Raw genomic sequence first — 20,176 nt, 5'->3', positions numbered from 1 at the left:
TTCCTCCAACATGAATTGTGACAACACATATTAAATATTGTCTATTAGTCTCATTGAGACTCAGTGCCCAGGGTTTTTATTGGGGGCTCATTACATAAGCACCCTCTGCATAGCACGTATCTACCTTCCAGAATCCCAGAAGGAAAACAGGTGTTCGGCATCAACCACGTTGTTTGTATAAACAGGCTAGGCACAGTGAGCCACCCTTAACTGTTCTGGGCATTGGGAAACCCTTCTAAAACCCAAGTTCTCAGATGCCAGCCAAGGGCCCACCTTGCAAGCCTGCCTTTGTCAGGATAGCCATCTCAGGATTGTTATGTTCACTGCTCTCTGCTGAGAGTGATTATATGATCACTTAAATTGTTGAGAAAGGGTTATTGATGGAGAAATTTTTCAAAATCCAGTAGAATCTGATGTTAAGAAGAGGTTATGTTTCTGGAAGTAAGATTTGAAGTTGGGGCAAAAGAGAAGGATTCAAGGAGGAATCACAGAGCACAGAGGACTGAAACTGGTCCTGGTCTGATGTCCACAGGCAGGAGATTGGGAGGTAGAAGGAGAACCTGGATGTGTTTTAGGAAACCAAGAGAGGTGAGAGTTCAAAAAGGAGGAAATGCTTTGTAGTGTGTACAGTGCTGCAGATAGGTAGGAATTATGAGAACTGCAAAAATGCCATTGGGACTTCTTTTAAGAATGTGTTGATTTTTTAAACTTAGAATTGTCTGTACATATCAAGCAAGACTTATCCAGCCAGTGCCTTAATAGCTTTCCTGCTCATCACATCTTTCTGTGTTTCTTCTGATCATTTTACAAAAGCCCTGATTTAAAATGTTTTTGTCATTGCTCTGCATTAGTTTGTTTGGGTTTAGATTCCACAGGCAGATATAAATGGGTCAGCTTTGGGGAGGCTAAAAAAATTTTTGAGCATTACTGCATAATTTTCTCTGGTAATTATTTAGGGACCACAGCAGCCCAAGAAGCACCTCTTCTTTTCTTGATGGAAAAGTAATTCTGCTTGTTCACTTAAGAGGATTGTGTTTGTCATTCCATTAATCTCATTGCTACTTGCTGGTGAAGAATAAAAATTGAAAGCTGCTGTTTGGAGTCCTGAGATCCCAAGGGGATGATGAAAGTGTTTGGATTTCCTCCTATGCCCTTGGACTTCTCCCAGACCCTGACTTCTAGGTCCTAACTCTCTGATACTTCATTTCTCTCTTTGTGGGTTCTCAGATGTTCAAGTTATGTAGAATCTCTGAAATGGATGATCATTGTTGTAAAGAACCATGTGAACCAATAGTGGCTTTTCTTTTGCTTATAATAAAAACATATCAGAACCGCATTTATTTGGGGAAAAAAAAAAGCCCACAACTCTTTCTGTGACTGACTTTGAGTAGTTAGTGGTATAGCAAAGACTGTGCCTCCTCTCTCATGCTCCAGGTGGTTCAGGAATAGGGAACTCTTGGTGTGGTAGAGGGTGGAGAATGTGACATTTGCAGTCCCAGTTACCTTGAATGGTGGGGATAGTTCTAGCTATATTCACTTCATTGGACTTTAAGAGGTCAAATGCCTGTTGTGATTGAAGTGGTTTTAAATTCTCTGTCTCTTGTCCTAACATCCCAGGGCTTCCAGCAAAAGTTCTCCTTCCACAGTAAAGAGATTGTGGCTATCAGCTGTTCCTGGTGCAAGCAGGCGGTAAGTTTTGGGAAGAAATACAACAAAGTAGACTCACGTTTTATCAACACAGGCTTATGTCATCACTTGAGTTCTTGTCTGTAAGTGGAAAGTTATCCTAATTTATGTATTATTTCTCTCACATAGGATCCTTGGAGGAAAAAAGACGGATTAAAACTGTAGAACTATAGCAGATATGAGCTGGGAGAAACTATAGAGATAAATTAACCCCTTCATTTACATACATTGAAGCCTAGGATCAGAGCCTAGAAAATCCTCTCCTGGTTTTGACCCTGGGTCTGGAATTGAGGACTTCTCACTCCTAGACCACTTTTTCTTTCCATTACACTAGATTGTTGACAATTCCTCCTTTGGTAGGAAGTGGCGACATAAAGCAACGTGCCATGTGAGATAATCCCTCTAACACAGGGGTCCAGGCATCTTGGTTCTTCTGTTTTTGATGTAGGTGACTTTCTATGGGGCTGTGTTAGGATAAGCGTGATCTTGTGCCTGTCATTTAGGTTTGGATATTGTTATAGCTGTCTATCTGCTCGTTGAAATGTAACTCTTCCTTACATTTGAACGTAAACAGTTGTGCAGCACATAACGTTTCAGTCAACGATGGACTGCATGTGCGACGGTGGTCCCATAAGATTAGTACCATGTAGCCTAGGTGTGTAGTAAGCTGTACCATCTAGGTTTGTGTAAGTGCACTCTGTGATGTTCCCACAGTGAGGAAATCGCCTAAAGATGCATTTCTCAGAATGTATCCTTGTCGTTAAGTGATGCATGACTGTATATTCATTAGGATCCAATGGTAATTTCCCTATTTTTTCTCTTTTGTCTATCCTCTTTCCATTGTTAACACCTCTGTCCCAACCAGATGGCTCATGTTCTTACTTGTTTGCCTATGTACTTTTCTTTTTTTAACCAGACAATACGTACTCTAGCTACTGGGTTAGCAACTATGGCCCATAGGCCCAATCTGACTGACTGTGCTGTCATGGCAGAGTCAAGTAGTTGCAACAGAGGTAGTATGGCTCCATAAGGCTAAAATATTTACTATCTGGACTTTATGTAGAAAAAGTTTGCAGACCCCTGCTTTAATTTCTCAACTCAGCTACTCGTTTGAGTGACTGTATAACTGGGATATATTGTCCTCTCATTGCACAGCCAACCTGAAAAGAAAGGGCTGGCGTGTTTCAGCTGGTTAAGGGTTTGCATGAAGACTTCAGCCCTCTACACACATCAGATTTAACTAACCAAACAAGGCCATGGGGCAGGAGCAGATGCATTTAGTTGAAACACATAAAATTGATACTTTTGTGGATCAAAAACTTTTGACTTTTGGCAATTCCATAAGGGTCAACCTAATAACCTCTCTAGAATAATTTCCCTGGACCCCACGTGTCAGGAGAACTGGGTAGGGATGTATTGGTCTGGACAGTTCAGCACTTGCTGTGTTACCATCCTGCCACATTTTTTATTCTTGGCATCTCCTTTCAGTTAATTGTTGCAGATAGTCTTTGTGCTTCTGTTCAAGAACATGTTGACAAATATAAGGTCATCCTGGTCCTTGAATGAAACTATGCCATCAAGGCAATATTTCCTCCTGGAGAGGAAGAAGCAGATTCAGGGTCCAGATGTCCCTGGTGGTGTGCCACGATATCTATGCTGCTGGTTTCCCTGATCTGGTGAGACCTTACTTGTGGAATGGCATCATTGGCAGCAGTGGGCTCAGGCTGTATCTGCTTCCTCCCCTCCAGCTCCCAGGCTGTGGTTAGATGGTTTATCCAAGGTCAATTAATTTGGGAACTCCATCCCACTTTACAGTGAACATGTGTGCTGTCTTCATTAGTGAATAGTCCAATTAACTTACTACAAAGACAACTTTGACTTGACCATTGTGGCAGAGCTTTGGTCCATTCCCCATATCTTTGAGTTTCCCAGGGTCTCACACTGTAGAAGGTGATTTTGCAAGGACTAAAAATACAAAACATTTCAAGACATATTACAGTGGTGGTATATTTTAACACTACAGGTAATCCTTTCCAGGATATCTGATGTCAGACAAATAAGTGCCCTCAATGGGCACATTCTGCAGCAGAAAAAAACTGGGTTTGGAAGCTGGGTTTCCTGTGTTCAGGTCCTGACTCTACCACTTAAAAGTTGTGCAGTTTTGGACATACCTCTTAGTCTCTCTAGATTGGAAATTACTCAGGTATAAATTGAGAGAGTTGAAATAGGTCATCTCTGAGATCGCTACCGTTTTGGAAATGTAGTGGCCATTCATTTTGGGGGTCTATTTGAATTGCTAAAAGAAAATCACTTTTGAAGAGGTATTCAGGTAGCATTTCTCTGGTATATCAAATTGTTTGCAGATCACAAATAACTGGTGGTATGGGGAATTATTAATTTATTAACCTGTTTTTCATGATTAATTGATTTAGTAATTAGCTGCTAGATCATGTCAGATCTTGAGGATATGCAGAAATGATGAGAAAATCACCCTGATGTGATATCCTCAGAGTGGCCACATTTGCCAATTTTCCTGAGACAGTCGTAATTTATGTCTGTTGTTCCAGCATAATTATTATCAGTGCTCCCTTTTATTCTTAAAATTGTTCCAGTTAAGATGATAAATTATGTGATCACATTAAGTATAATCCGAGTAGAAACTGATGTTAAAGTTTTAAAAAATCACTATGATTAAAACTAAGACCCGTAATTATTGTGTAATGTGGATTTTATGTTTATTAGAAAACAAATGTTACCAAACATCATTATCACTTTACAGCCACACAAAAGATGATTGAAGATGTGTTTGGCCTAAGGTCACTCAGTGCATTGTGGTCTAGAGTAAAGCCCCTCACACTGGCGTATGGTTATGATCATTACTCTACGTTTCTTTCCTTCCTTTAAACAAAACAAAACATTTAGACTTGCCCAGTGTAATAGGGCCACTGTATTTCTTAGAGGCCCTAGAAACCCAACAGAAGCAATGTCTTTGTTCTTTGTTACCTCTTGGATTAACAACTCTCTGGAAGAGGCATCTTCTTTCCTGAGTCTCTTAAACTGGAAGGACTACCTGGGAAGGATTTACATCTATGGATAGAGAAAGGACAGGCAGATGGTAGGTGCTGCTTTTCTGCTTGTCTTCATTTCCTTCTCAGCATTATCCCAAATCAGCTGAGTCTGTGACCAGCACAAGTCAAGTGAAACAAAATTATCTGCAAAGTTAGGATTAATAGAACCCTCCAAACCTCTAACATCTTTGTGTAAATATCCTATTAAGAGGTTATGAAGTTTTCTCTGGCTTTGTCCTACAAGATTGATATCAACTGTTATCAGTTTGTAAAGTGAAATGAATTGGAAATCTGGTCTTGAGCTTCTGGAGCTGGTTGGGCCGTGATAAGGAACATGTGTCCTCGGTGTGTGCATGTGGTATGTGTGTGTCTCTATGCATGCATGAGCGTGCGTGCACGAACTTATTCTTTCTTTTTGCAGCTTGCCATTTGCACAGAATTGTTTATTGGCTTATTTTTTTCTTCAGTTTCACAATAAGGTGACCTGCTTCATGCTGCATCACATTGAGGAACCCTGCTCCCTGGGGGCTCATGCTGCTGTTATTGTCCCACCCACCTGGATCATTAAGGTGAAGAAACCTCAGGTAACTGCCGGGACCCTGGTGCTGCTGGGCCAGTGCAGAGAAAAAGTGACTGCTGCTTCTTGCTTTTCTCCCCCTGACTAGTCACTGGGTTCCTATGATCTCTGCTCACTCATCCCCATGGTCCCGTGCTTAGCTTTCCCAGTTCATCCCATTAGCATTGGGTTCTCTCATGGAACCAGCCTCCCTTTCCTAAAGAAATCAAAGTTCCACAGCAGGAAAGTTTCCTCTCCATTCATATGCTAATGATGCTCTCTTTGATGGGTGTTCTCCTGAGTTCCTTAAAGTACTGGTGGTGGGTAGAGCTAATTCCTTTACAGCTGATTCTTATACAACTCTCTTCTCTTCCAGCCTGGGCATCCCCAGGGAATGAATGTGAGGGCAAACTGTGCAGGCTTCATTGTTTGGTTGAGATTACCACCACTTCCAACCTGAACGGCAGACTGTGGGTCATGACCTTCCTAAATACACAAGGCCTGCTTAGAGAGCAACACACTTTTCTTAAGGCAAAGTAGAATTTATCCTCTTAATACCTAATCTCATTCTGTATTCAATCCTTGTTGTACTTTCTGTCCTAGATAGTCTCTACTGCAATATTCTGGGAAACCTTGGTAGTTTCTCAACAAGGTCATAATCTTTGATAGAAACATTTCTACCTTTATACTATACATCTTAAACAGCTCCAAGTTATGGGATGGCAGACTTAGTGCTACAGGGAGAAGATTATGCCTCCCCTAGGGTGCAAGTACCTTAGGAAGTCTTATTGAATGTAATATCTTTAAAAGATAAGGCAATCTGACTTCATATGGTCTGCAAAATCATGCAATTCATCCTCGTTGACTCAGTTTTACTTAAAAACTGGTGGATTAAGGATGCTGTTTTACTTTGTGTGTTTAATATAAAGTTTAGCCTTTGTTGGTGAGTAACATTTAGGAATAATCTTTTCAAGTTACAATCCATGGAAGCCCCTTGGGAAATCGTTTCTAGAGACAAGTACAGTGTCTACACATTAAAAAAGAGGGAATCTAGTCCTTTCATTTTCCATTTTAGAACCAAATGCCAAGAAATGTTAAATGAGTTGCCCAAGGTGACATAGCAAGTTAAGTACAGTACTGCATCCGAAATTCAAGGGTACTGATTTCCCATTTAGTGTTATTTTAAAATCTCTTTAACATTTTTACTTCTTTGTTTTTTTCTGTAAAATTCAGTAATCTCTCCATGAGCTTTATATTAAATATTCAGTTAAATCAACATGTTTTCATCGAGAACCATGATGGTATCAGGAAGGCTAGTAGGCATTGTGATGTAATACATGATCCTTGCTCTGAAGAATCATGTAGTTATCTTAAGGAAAGATCAGAGAGAGCTTCATGAAGGAGGCGGGGTTTATTCTGCCTCTTTAAAGGTGGGTGGGATTTAGATAAGTGGAGAGGAGAGGAAATAGCAGGCAGGAAAATGGCATGAGGAAGGGTACCGGTCCAAAATTATGTTCATGGGACTATGAGGCTAGCTTGACTGCAGTGGAAGGTTTATGTAGGGGTGTGCCAGAGATGAGCCTAGGGTTGCTCACGCCTGACTGGGGGGAATTTTTGATACGTGTGAACTTATCCTTTTAAGCAAAGGCGTGGTAGAGTGAAAATTGTATTTTAGACAAAAACAACTAGCAAGAGTGTGTAGGATGACCTAGTGGTGTGGAATTTTGACAGACTAGAGATAGACTAGTTAGGGAAATCAGAAGATGATACCACTTTGCAGGGAAATTATAAGTTTACTTTTCTAAACTTTAAAAAAGACTTTTTCCTACAGAAAATTTCAAGCAAGTGAAGAGAGAGAAAAGATTGTAGTGAATTCTTCTATAATCATGAACTTGTCTGCCACTGTTGTTTCATCTATCCTCTGCCATACCACATTTTTTTTTTTTTAAGATTTTATTTTTTCCCTTTTTCTCCCCAAAGCCCCCCGGTACATAGTTGTGTATTCTTCGTTGTGCGTTCTTCTAGTTGTGGCATGTGGGACGCCGCCTCAGCATGGTCCGATGAGCAGTGCCATGTCCGCACCCAGGATTCGAACCAACGAAACTCTGGGCCGCCTGCAGCGGAGCGCGCGAACTTAACCACTCGGCCATGGGGCCAGCCCCTGCCATACCATATTTTTTGTTTTCCTAATTAATTTTTTTTTATTCTGGGATTCACATGCAGTTGTAAGAAATAACACAGAGGGATCCCATGTACACTTTACAAATTTTCCCCTCATGGTATTATCCTGCAGTATTATGTACAACATCACAACCAGGATGTTGGCATTGATTCAGTCAAGATACAGAACAGCCTATCACCACAGGTATCCATCGTGTTACCTTTTCATAGCCACATCCATTTTTCTCCTGGTTCCACCTCATCTACTCTGTCTTCCTGGAAGTGGAAGTCTCCCCCTTTTTTCTTTTGCTACAGTATTTTAAAGCAAATTTTAGCATATCATTTAATCTGTGAATACTTCATTTTAGAGAAGCAAAAATAGCATTTTAAAAAGGCAACCATATACCATTACTTCACCCATCAAAATGAATAACTACTTAAAATATTTTCTGGTTGCCTCAAAAATAACCTTTTTACAGTTATTTTTTTCAAACCAGGATCTAAAGTCCACAACTGACTTTTTGTTGACATATCTAAGTCTCTTTTAATTTCTGACAGTCCCCTCTCACTTTTCATGCCATTTATTTATTGAATAAATTGGGTCACTTTACCTGTAGAATTTCTCATTTTAATTTTGGCTGGTTGTATCCTTATTGTGTTTTAAAATGATTTCCCTTATTGCCTACATTTCTTGTAAAATAATACTTAGATATATAGACTCAATTAGATACAGGTTTGATTTTTTGGCAAAAGGACTACACGGGTGGTGGAGTGTATTTCTATGGTGTTGCTTTCAAAGGAACATAACGTCAGGTTGCTCATTCTCAGTGGTGTTAGGATTGATCAGTGAATTCAGGAGCTATCATCCTAGTCCAGCTATTGTGAAGTTATCCATCAGCCTTTCACCTGTTGTTTTATCCATTAAAGATTATTACCTAAAATCTTTTGTTTCTTTAGGAGTTGCCAAAGGGTGACTCCAATTTTTACTCCTCAGTTTTTAGCTATGATTTTCCTATGGAGAGACCTTTCCCTCATTACCAGCAAATACATGACAAACGCTTGAGTATTTGCCTTTATTTGTAAATTTTCAGAATTATACGTTGATACCTTAGCAAATTTTATTAGGTAGCTAAGAGTGGCGGTGGTTTTTAGAAAGTATCATTATGAATTATGAACTTACATTATTATGTGATATATATGATGTGTTTCCATACACTAGCATCATTATTCTTCTTAAATTTATATTGTTTCATCTTTGACCAGTTAGAACTCCTTCCGGGTGGTTCCTGTCTCCATTTTTCATGAACCATGAGGTTTGTGATAGCTTCCTTAGTTTCGGGAATAACACCATGTGCCAGGAACATCGTGTGCATTTCCTGTCCATACCTGGAATCAGCCATTTCTCTGAGGAGTCTTGGTTACTTTTAATGGGAGATGGTATTTACAGTTCACAGTCTGGATGCTAAAGTCCAGATTTTTTTTCATCATGTGCCTTTCTGTTGTCTTCTGTGTTCAGGACATTTTAATAAGAAGAATAAGGAGAGCTAACATTTATTGAATGCCTTTATATGTGTTAGGAAACATTTTAAGTACTTTACATTCAGTATCTCATTTTATCATCACTGTACTCTATGAGGCAGGTATCCCATTATTCCCACTTTGCAGCTGAGGAAAGTGAGGAATAGAGAAGTCAAATAAATTACCTGGGGCTATTTAGTTGTTAAATAGTTTGAGGTGGCATTTGAATCCAGGAATTCTGATTCTGGAAACCAAGCTTTTAATGATTTGTCATGCTGCCTCACTGTCTAACTATTGCAAGCCTGGCTGAATCAGATATCTTTAAACATTTTGGTGGTTCTTCCTCCTATGGGCTCCAAAACTGTCAAGTAACTTAATCAGTTAACTAAATTCTATTTAAAAGCTGGTGTATGATGAGTTTGGGGGCCTATATAGTAGTGGTTAAGAGTTCTAGCTCAGGACCCAGACTGCCTCGATTTCTAAACTTGATTTGCCACTTAATAACTTGTACAAGCTCAAACAACCTAAATTCTTGTTTCAGCTTCTCATCTGCAAAGTGTAAATAATACTAGTACTTAATGCGTAGGGTTTTCATGAGGACTACTGAGCTAAGAAACAAAAAAATAAAGCACACAGAACAACAGCTGGCTCATTGTAAACACTCAAATGTTAGCTCTTGTTATTTTCCTTCTTGTTGACTTTTAGGAGTGCAGGGTGTATCAGGTGAAGCACTGGAACGACAGGTGACAGCAGTGGATAGTCATACAGGGGTCAGGACAGGAGTTATTGATCCCTGAGCTATCTGTATTACAATCAAAGAGGATGAGATTTCTCATGGAGAGTGTAGAGAGAGAGACAAGAGTAGGGGCCACAGCATGGCGTCTCCTGTGCACTCAAGCACACCTTGCAATACGACTATAACTGTTGTATTTTACACTGTAGTGGGATTGTGTGCTCACTAGCATGATGCCTACCTCATGGGAAAAAGTCAATAAAAAAGTAGAAGAAGACTAGATGGGCATCCGCATGCAGAAAGTGAAAGGAAGAAGAGAGTCCTGCAAAACAGGGATAGAATTATGATAGTATGGAGTTTCATTATTAAAATTGGAAAGAAAAATAGGGCAGTCATCTGTTACACCCTGTAGACATTAGAAAAATAACAAGGGTTGTTATCAAAACTGTAGTTTGTAGAGTGTGGAGCATGGGTGACAACCTGTTAGCGATTGTGTGGAAGCAGTAAAATTAGAGGATTAATTGGAGACATGGGAAATGATTAAAAGAGGGAATTTGGAAGGTAGATGAAGAACAGCAGATAAAATGTTTTTCCAACTTTTAGAATTCATATCTCTTTTTTCTATACATCGATAATATTTCTATATTCTATTAACTGCTTAAAAATGATAAAGAAGATATTCTTAATTGAATTAAGTAAACATTTATTTAGCCACATTAAAAGATGCTGTTATATGCAGTGGGAGGTCCAAAGGTGAATCAAATGTTCATCTGATATCCACAAAGAGTATATACTCTCTAGTGGGAAAACAGATACAACCATCTAAATCGCTGGGCAGAATGTGGATTCTGGAAGAGGAATTCAGCCACATGTAAGTCTAATGAAAGAGTGGCCTTCTGGTATCTGTGAAGGTTTGCCTTTTTGATTCATGTGCATCTTTTAGGAGAGAGACACACAGGGTGGTGAGAAGAAGGGATGAAACAGGTTGGTTAAATCAGCAATGGTCAGTGAGAGGCCTACACATCTAAGGCAGACAGTGGTAAGTGCTACCTAAGATGTGGGAACATGGAGTAGGGTTGAGCAATTTCAGTTGTGGAGATCAGTGGAGGCTAAATGGAAAATATGTCATTTGTGTTTGGTCTTGAAGGATGCAGGAGGTGTCACTGGGAAGAGGGATAAGGAAGGACAATGCAAGTTGACAGGTCATACTGAGCACAACAGTTAGGATGGATTATCAAATAAAGTCAGCTTTATTTGTGATGTTTGTCTCTAAACAAATGATTCTGGAGAGAGCAGGAGTAAAGGAAATCTACTTGGATGTATAACGATCAGGAAAAGTGGGTTGTAAAGAGGTGGATTTAAACCACATATTTTCCTTCTCTGTTAAAAGATGGCTGGCTCTGAGTGGATAATTACTCTGTGACTAGTTGTGGAATTGGGAGCTGCGTGAAACCTCGATGGTAAGGAGAACGAGGGCTGCCTGGATGATTTGCTTGGTTTCATCTCCAAATTATTTGGAGAGAAGAAGAAGTTAAAAGATGATGGAAGTTAGATGACTGTAAAGAATTAAAATTAAAACAAAACTAAATTTTAAGAATCAAGCCTGAATCTGTTGATGTATTTAAAGTTACAGTTGTCAGTGTTTCTCCTCTGGACTGAAAGTGTTAGAGGATAATATTTTGATTGGATAAACAAGTTAAAGACATTCGAACACTAGTGTAAGTGCTTGGAGCTGATGGAGCAAGACCTGCGTTACATGAATTTTTTGTCTGGTCAAGTTATAGGAGACCGGAGGTGTGTGTTTTTAATAAATGACATCATTTTACACATAATGCTTTAAAACTTGTCTTTCCTAGTTTAAAAAAAAAAAGAATCTTGGAGAAAAGTCTCTATTAGTATAGATGGATTTAACTCATTTTTCAACTGCTGTATATATTCCATACTATGGATATGTTACAGTTTATGTAGCCAACTCCCCACTGATGAGTATTTACGTTGTTTCTAATAGTTTACTTATAAACAATGCCACAATCAGCTTCTTCCCAGCTTTGTATGGGCCTTCTTCATGCTAGTCTTTTCTTATTCCTTATGACTGGATAATCTTAAAATGCTGGAGGACCACGGACTATAATGGCAATGACCAACAATATCCCTCAAGATTGCCCAAGCCATTTCCTTTGGTCAATTCTAAAGGTTAATTAATAATCACTGTGATTTAGCCATATATGCCTAATTGAAGCTGCTTAGACCCTGTCCTTACTTTTAGAATGAGTTTCTTTATTCTTCTGCTTGCCTATCTTCAGAACAACCTTTGTCCCAGTCGTGCAGCAGAAGCGGGACAGAGTGAGAACGTTCTTTAATAGACAAAGTCCATGACTCTCGGTCCTGTTATCCATCAGTTTTGTCCAGTGTATGATGGGGAACAACTTCATTTGGGATGATGAAATGAGAAATCTTCTCTTTAAATTGATTGTTAAAACTGGTCCTTTGTGATCTCTTAATCTGGGAAAATCCCTGAAGAGTAATAAGACGTAGTTAAGATTCATTCACAGCTGAACGATTCACCCATAGAAATTTCTTAACAGCCCAGGAAGGAGTCGTAACTGCAATAAAGATTTTGTTGATAGGATTATTTCTGTGGCAAGGTAATACTGCCCCGATACAAGAAAACAAAAAGTCTTTATCTTTTCTTAAGACTTTAACAAAACAGTGGGCACAGAATGCACAGGGGTTGAATGCTGTTGGAATCAGAAGAATGCAAAAATCCAAATGAGGGAACAACATTTCACTGTTTTGATAATGTTGAACTGGCAAATTGAACCCTTATATCGTGGAGTCAGCTGCCCCCGATAACAAGGATGCTTTGTTTTAGAACACAGGACAAGAACTGAAGGTTTCTTGAACATATCACCAACGATTCTACACAATGACTCCTTGGTATAATTTTTACATTCTTGAAAAGCATGCTATTTTGTTTAAATCTCACAATAATACTGACCAAGGCAGGGTAAGTCATATTGTAGAGGAGAAGGGCTAGGTGACTTGTCATGGCTGAAACACAATCCAAATCTGCCTTCACATCCATCTACTCCTCTTTGCATTATGCTGCCTTCTGAAACAAGTTATATGTTGAAACAGATACATATTCACAATGAACAGAAGGGAGCCTCTGGAATTTTGATGTGTGCTGTGGCATTGCATACTACTTATCTTCTGCTATTTGACTATCTGTAGGGCTGTAACTTACTCAGAACTCACATACAAGCATCCAGATACTGTAAGTCAATCATTGTGCTCGATCTTTGCCGCTTCTTGTTCTGTGAGATGAAGAAGGCTTCAGATACATTTTGCTCAGCAAGGCTCAGAAACACTTGTATTTGCTACTTTGTGTTAAAAAAGACTGTTTTGTGTGTCTGTTCCCTATTAGAGTTGAGTTCCTTGCCTGCTCTGTTTTCAGACATGAAGCCTTATTTTGATGTGTTTTTCTGTTTCCCAAATGTGTTTGATCATCAGAATCACCTAGAGAGCTGTGATTTCTGTGTTCAGGCAAGTTTAGGAAGTAGTCTTAGCCTGATCCATTAGCCTAGCTCTTGGAGTTTAATTGTTGAGTCCTGTCAAGAACCAAGACCCATAGTGTGTTCCTGTAAGCACTTGGCATCCCGCATTGCTCTTGGCAGGAAATGAACTAAAACAGCAAAGAAGTTAGGAGACACGCATTCACTTCCTAAGGATCCTTTCCAAAGATCAGAAAAGGCTCAGTAAGTGTTGAAAATTATAATAATATTGATTCACTATTTCAACAATGATTTGAGTGCATACTATGTGCCAGGCATTTGTGCTAGGTGCTGGGGATACACAGCTGTGAACGAGGCAACTCACATTTATGGAAGTGCTTGTCATGGGATGGATATCAAGCTAACTGCTTCACATACCTTTTCTCGTTTAAACTTCACAACTGTTCTGTGAGGTAGGTATTATCAACTTCATTTTAAAATTGAGAAACTGTTATTTCAAAAGTTTGACTGACTTGGCCAAGGTCAACTGACTTGGCCAAGATCACTGATCTGGTAACAGGGAGATTCAGAATTCACACCCAAGCTGTCAGATTCCTCAGCTTATGCTTCTTATCCCATTGATCTTCTGCTTTGCCATGGTATATATGTCTCCTCATTCTGTCCTTTCTACTTTAAATAGAGTTCGCAACCCTGCCTACATGTTAGAATGGCTTGGAGAGTTTAAAAAAAGTATCTTTGCCTGGGCTTCACTCCAAACAGATTAAATAAGAATATTTGATGGTGCCCAGGTATCAGCATTTTAAAAAAGCTATCTGGGTGAGACCAATGTGCAGTGATTGTTGAGAACCACTCAGCATCATTAATTGCCATCAAAGAGAGACTGTTGCTGTGAGCCTAATAGTTTCCAGCATTCTTCCTGGATCATTTGGCTGATCAAACATTTAAAGGTTCTAAATTATTTTTCTTCCCTTTCAAATAAACTGAAAGTAGTCAAAATATAACAAATACTTTAATGCAAAAGTTTCCCCAAAGAGGGACATGAAAATAGATCCACCTAAGGAGAAATACAGAAACTTGGAGATCTCTTTGCAGGAGAAGTATAGTCTAGAGTGAATGATGAGAAATAACCTGAGGTCTAGAACACCCATGAAGTTCTGGATCTCTTTTCTGGTGAGACTCAGAGAACCTGAAGATACATTCTTTAATCTGATGGGGGAAGAAAATCTTGGGACAAATGGTGGTTGAAGAAAGTTTCCTTCATCCTTGGTGAGCACATGCCACAAATCAACTTATTTTTTTTGTGTGGTCCAAATGAAAGTAAAATAAAAGTTAAATAGTTCCCATCATGTGTTAATATAAGTATAGACTAAGGTTTATTTTGAATGCTCTAAGAAAAAATACCCTAAGAAATAGAAGAATATATATCTAAGTTTCTTCAAGTTGTTTGAAAACCTTTAACTGCTCAAGCGATGCATGTTGTATATACATATATAAACTTTTAAGTTAAGAATTCTGTGTTTCAGGCTTTCAACACTTGGGTTAAACATCTATGATGTGGTCGTAATATCTTGCCTTTGTAAAGATGGCCATCTATTACTTACTGACTCTCCACTAATTCAATCTGGTTTTGCTTTGTCTTCAACCAGTGAGTTGTGACTGTCCTGTAAGAGAAGTTCTTCTCAAAGCATCTGTATCAAATATTGAGTAAATGGTTAGTTAAAGTAATCACAAAGTTGTGGTCCATAAAATCCCTAAAAAGAGAAAGACAGGGAAAGTAAATTTGGGGTCACTGTATTTCAACCAATTGGAGGCACTTCTATGAGAAGAAAACATCAAGGCTACCAGGGGAGGGAAGACTTCTTAAACCAATGAGTCTTTAGACAGAGAAAGGGCAATGACTGCCATTCTATTATGAGTAACTTAAGGTGACTCTGTGTTTTAAAACTCAGCCCTCAATGCTGATCATAGGCTAGTTGGATCATAAAGTTCCATTGGGGTTGAGTCATTTTATGACTATTACTAGAACAAGTCATTACCAAAAAAAAGGAAACAGAAAAAAAAAAGAAAAACATGAAAAATGGCCTCCTTTTTTACATTTCCACATAGGTGATCTCCATACCAGGAGATGAACTTGAACTTGGTTGGGCGGGAGACGGACCTGGTTGGGCGGGAGACTGGAGCCCCTCAGAGAATTTGGGATTCTTCCATTTTTACTGGGAGGGTTGGCAGGTATAACATGTGTTGTTATGTGAAGTCCATGAGAGCCTCCAGGGTTCTAACTCCCTGCCTCTCCGTGTGGTGGGGAGTCGGTCGCTCACTCTGAAGCACTCGACTGATTTCTGTCTGTGGCTTACCCATGAACAGTGGCTTGGAAGTGTCAAAGCATGAGAAGCATGCAGTCGAACAGCATGTGCTGCCATCATCTTCTACATGGTTCTGCATGGGAAAGCTCTTGGGCTGTCTGCCTCTGAGCTCAGGTGTTTGCTTCTTTTCCTACAGAACTCCCTGAAGGCTTCAAATCGGAAGAAGAAGAGAACAAGCTTTAAAAGAAAAGCCAGTAAAAGAGGAACTGAAGTAAGTGTTTCAGCATTATGTTCCAATGAAATATGTCCTCCTTTCCATAGCTGTCTCTGTCAGACAGGATGTGGCCCAAGCTTATTTTTCTTACGTATCTCCTACCACTCTTTCCTCCTTCACTACACTCTAACCACACTGGAATTCTTTCTATTCCTACAAAAAAGAAAAAAAAATAACATAACCTCCTACTGCTTCAGAGTCAGAGCATTTGCACTTGCCTGGAAAATTATCCCAAAGATGATGATGATGAAGATGAAGATAAGAGCTAACAGTTCTAGAATACTTAATGTATACAGAGTAAAATCCAAAGCATGCCTTAATTCCCAGGGTCAAATTATAGTTTGAGATACTTTCTTCCCAGATTTATATGGAATGTCCTATTAAGAATAAGCTCCATGAAATAAGACATAGGGTTTTTTTGGGGGAGGTGGTAGTGGTGGTGGTGGTGGTGGTGGTTTCCCACTTCCTTTGCTTTGGGGCTGCCCTTCAAGCCATGGGTGTATGTCTCAATAGTGCTGCTTTCTTCTTTCAGCAGGAAAACAAAGGTCGTCCTTTTGTAATAAAACCTATCTCTTCTCCTCTCATGAAACCCTTGCTTGTGTTTGTGAACCCCAAGAGTGGAGGCAACCAGGTGAGTCATTTTTTGTGAGTTTAACTTAGAAGTTTCAGTGCTTTTTTGAAAACACAATTCCCAGCACCAATTAAAATAGCGCCACTAAGGCCTCAAGCATTGGAAGACAAACTGGTTTCTCAGGGGCAAGGTTATCATTGCTCCAGCAGGGGATAGCCTTACATATTACAGGGTAAGCAAAACCTAGAGTTTCTATGATTCATTCCTTTGCTTGCAGATAAGATTATACCAGGAGTACTCCAAAAACTTAACTGCTGGCATTCTCCTTACAGATTTTCAAGAAAGGTCATTCTAGAATCTCTTAGTTAATGTTTCAGGGTTTCTCAACTCTCATGGTTAGGAAGTTCTTCATGAACTTATCTTTATTTCTTCCTATTGTTAAAATTAGGCCAGATTACTTTTGTCCCTATCCTCAGAGAAAAGAGAGAACAATGACTCATCATAGCGATAATCATTCACAACAAACACCATTAACAACCAGCACCACCAATGCTATCAAAAATGTCACCTTCTCCAGGTTCCATCTAGTTCTTGCCCAAATCCTATAATGCAGTATCAACCCCATTTGAGGATAAAGAAATAGCTTTCGAAACGTTGTTTAATGGGGCAGGCCTGGTGGTGTAGTGGTTAAGTACTCTCAATCCACTTCAGCAGCCCAGGGTTTGCCAGTTCAGATCCTGGGCATGGACCTACACACTGCTCATCAAGCCATGCTGTGGCAGCATGCCACACGGAAGAACTAGAAGGACTTACAACTAAGATATACAACTAGGTAGTGGGACTTTGGGGAGGAAAAAAAAAAAAGGAAAGTTGTTGAATGACATACCTGAAGTGACATATCTGTTTAAAGGATAGATTTTTTTCTAGAATCCAGGTCTTTGTCTCATCTAATTCTCTTCCCACTCTCTGAGGCTTCTTATCAATACTCTCCTGTGGGCTTTGGTTTTCTCTCTTATTTTCATGTGAGATTGGGTGATAAAATATTTTCTCTGCCCATTAAGTTGTGTACATTTTACATTTTGAGGTAAGATTTTTTGAAGTTTCCCATGAAACAACTGAAGATTCAAAACTATTCAGTCACCCTAAACAAGGAAGGGAGTCGTATAATTAGGATTGACCCAACAGTGTGAGATAATGTCCTTACTGCTAAAGATAATGGGCATTTTCCAGATTGTGCTAGTTACAATCAAGCTTCTCTTATGGGAGCTTTTAATTTAAAGAAAATGTTATCCCTCCTTTCCTCTATTTCTTCAAAATTCTTGGTCACTTGCTTTGTTAAAAATTTCTATTAACATTGTAGAGAACAGGGAAAAGAAATGTGTTGTAAGCAGAGAAATAATGTATTTTCAACGTCCTGCTTATTTTGAGTGCTGAGCGCTGATTGTATTGTGATGATGGTGATCCTAAGAGTATCAGTGGAGGAGCACCTGGAGAGGAGTTTCTTGGGAGTTAGGTTCAATTTGCCCTGAGCCATACCTCCTCTCTAGGTCTGGTCTCCCTGTAGCCTCAGGAGGGTTGGGGGTGAGGTTGGGGACCAAGGAACAGAGCAAAGCTAATATAATTGACTCCATAATTTTGGCCACCTGAGTACCACATGCTAATTAATGCCAAATATATTTTATCATAACAATCATTATATAAAATTCATTTATGAAATCATAAGCTTTTTTTCTAGGGCATACAGAAGCTTGTAGGTGGTTCCTACGTTTGAGGAGCAGACAGTCCGGTTAAGATGTAGCCTGTTCTTGTTCAGTCCCTGTATAAATTGTTAATGACAGGGACTTCAGAGATGATCTAACATTGCTTCCTATTTCATTACGTTGAAAACAGCTCAAGGGAAACCGAAGTAAATTTTCTAAGCATGTATTGTTTGTTAATGACACAATAGGGGAAACTGGGAAAAATAATTCAAGCAACATTAACTATATATGAGTTCTAAATTGACTGGATCAGACCAAAAGTGCTGTGGAATTTCAGAGGCAAGAAGTGACTTGGGAGTGGTAAGGAAATGGTGTCATGGATGTGGCTGAAATTGAAGACAGACACTGCTTAGTTATGCAGAGGAGAGAAAGCTGGAGTAATGCCCCTTTCCTTCTCTCTACTGTGGCAAATTCATGTTCGTCCTTTAAGGCTCAGGAGCACCTTTCCGAACCATTTTTCAAAATTAATTGCCCTGTCTGCTATGCTCCCATAGCCCTTGGTACATCTGTATTATGTGAATCACAACATGAGTGCTCTACATGTGTCTGTATTGCTAAATATAAGCTCCATAATGCCAGGGGCTGCACCTTTGAACCTATGATTTCTAGTACATTGCATGTAGTAGTAAACAAATTATTGTCTAATAAGCAATATGAATAGAAGAATGGATGTTGTGATGAAAATGATTCATTTGGAGGACAAAATGAGGGGAACATGTATATTTTTAGACATGGTTAAAGATTAGAATGAGCCTATGGAGCAGTGTCTTAAAACTTGGCTGAAGATTTTGGATTTGTACAATGGAAACTAGTCTTTTGCTGTTTAAAAAGTTTTTTAGTTTTTAAAAATATTTTATGTATTGAACAAAGGAGAATATGGTGGAAGCATTTTTAAGGAATATTGATTTAACACATTGAGAATATATGTAAGTCAGGAGGCGATCCACAAAGCTTTGGCATAAATTGGATAGATGGATAGATCCAATGGATGTGTGGATTGATGAGTGCATGGATGGATGGATGGGTGGGTGGATAGTTAACGGAAGAATGGAAGAATGGTGGTTGGGTGGGTGGACAGGTGGATGGGTTGATGAGTGGATGGGTGGACAGATGGATGAATGGATTACTTAAGGGAAATAAAACATCATGATGAAGATTTTACAGCAGATTACTTGAACAGTGGCTTTCTTATTGATGAGTATTCACGAAAGGGAAGGATTATTTTGGGAAAGAGGTTGAGATGTGTTTGAGGAATTTGAGGTGACAGTAAGGTATTCCAGTAAAAAAATAGGCAGTCGTTAGAAACAAAAGACTTAAATGACTTTGCTATCATTTTATACATTTTGGCTTGTGAGTGTGTTGTCCTAATGATGTTACTTCCGGAATGTCTAGGATTCACAGAAGTATGAGAATCCAAACCAAAAATGAATATTACATAACTTTAAATTTTTCTATATGCTTCCTCTGTAAAATAGAATTCTTTGCTAAGCCTAGTAAATATAAAGAACATGGTTTCTAACTCTAATGTGAAATGCTGAGAAAGCTGTAAAGAAATCCAGACACTCATGTACAACTGGAATCATTCAAACTAACTTCCTGCTGCTCAATCTATTTATGGTTCCATCCTCAGTCTTAGGAATGCGCAGCCTGATGCCCTCATTGTAGTGAGTAGGGAAGACTTGTGGTCAGAGGTTATCTAACTCTGCTGTTGGGACCAGCCTTTCCCTGAGCTGTGGCTGTAATGTGCACTTAACATTGCAGGAGAGTGTAGATTCAGCTGCACCATGGGAAGTCAGAGGATGAATTAAACGATCCCCGTTTGGCGAACAATCAGAGGAAGAGAATTTCTCATTCCGCAGCTCCCTTATTTCCTCTATACTTTTGCCCTCCCCTGCCCCGTTTTTTCCTTCTCACCCAAATGAACCATAGTTGAGACAAAGCAGCAAAAGAGAGCAGAGGGTGGCAGTGAAAATCAGGCAAGTGCACCCCAGGAAAGTGAAACAGGGGTTAACATCCCTTCTCACCTGGAGTT

The 20,176-nt window shown here is 39.3% G+C and overlaps 1 protein-coding gene across 13 annotated transcripts in view; it reads left to right on the top strand.

Moving 5' to 3' along the window:
* The window catches only part of DGKI (diacylglycerol kinase iota), a 423,828-nt gene that overhangs the window by 202,845 nt on the left and 200,807 nt on the right, over positions 1 to 20,176 (top strand). For 4 of the 13 annotated variants that reach the window (XR_011438274.1, XR_011438273.1, XM_070265905.1 and 1 more), the window contains exons 7-11: positions 1,618 to 1,689; positions 5,222 to 5,338; positions 15,343 to 15,465; positions 15,736 to 15,810; positions 16,346 to 16,444. Coding sequence is in view for 11 of the 13 variants with exons in the window: in XM_070265905.1 (XP_070122006.1) it covers positions 1,618 to 1,689; positions 5,222 to 5,338; positions 15,343 to 15,465; positions 15,736 to 15,810; positions 16,346 to 16,444 (486 nt within the window). In the remaining 2 variants the exon portion in view is untranslated. Of the gene's footprint in view, positions 1 to 1,617; positions 1,690 to 5,221; positions 5,339 to 5,550; positions 5,842 to 15,342; positions 15,466 to 15,735; positions 15,811 to 16,345; positions 16,445 to 20,176 lie in introns of those variants that run through there. The other 9 variants (XM_070265908.1, XM_070265906.1, XM_023639768.2 and 6 more) reach the window with 6 other exon arrangements.

Source organism: Equus caballus, chromosome 4 (genome assembly GCF_041296265.1).
Source record: "Equus caballus isolate H_3958 breed thoroughbred chromosome 4, TB-T2T, whole genome shotgun sequence".
Taxonomy (NCBI): Eukaryota; Metazoa; Chordata; class Mammalia; order Perissodactyla; family Equidae; genus Equus; species Equus caballus.
The sequence above is the reverse complement of the archived record's forward strand: the minus strand, read 5'-3'. Positions and strand labels throughout refer to the sequence as shown.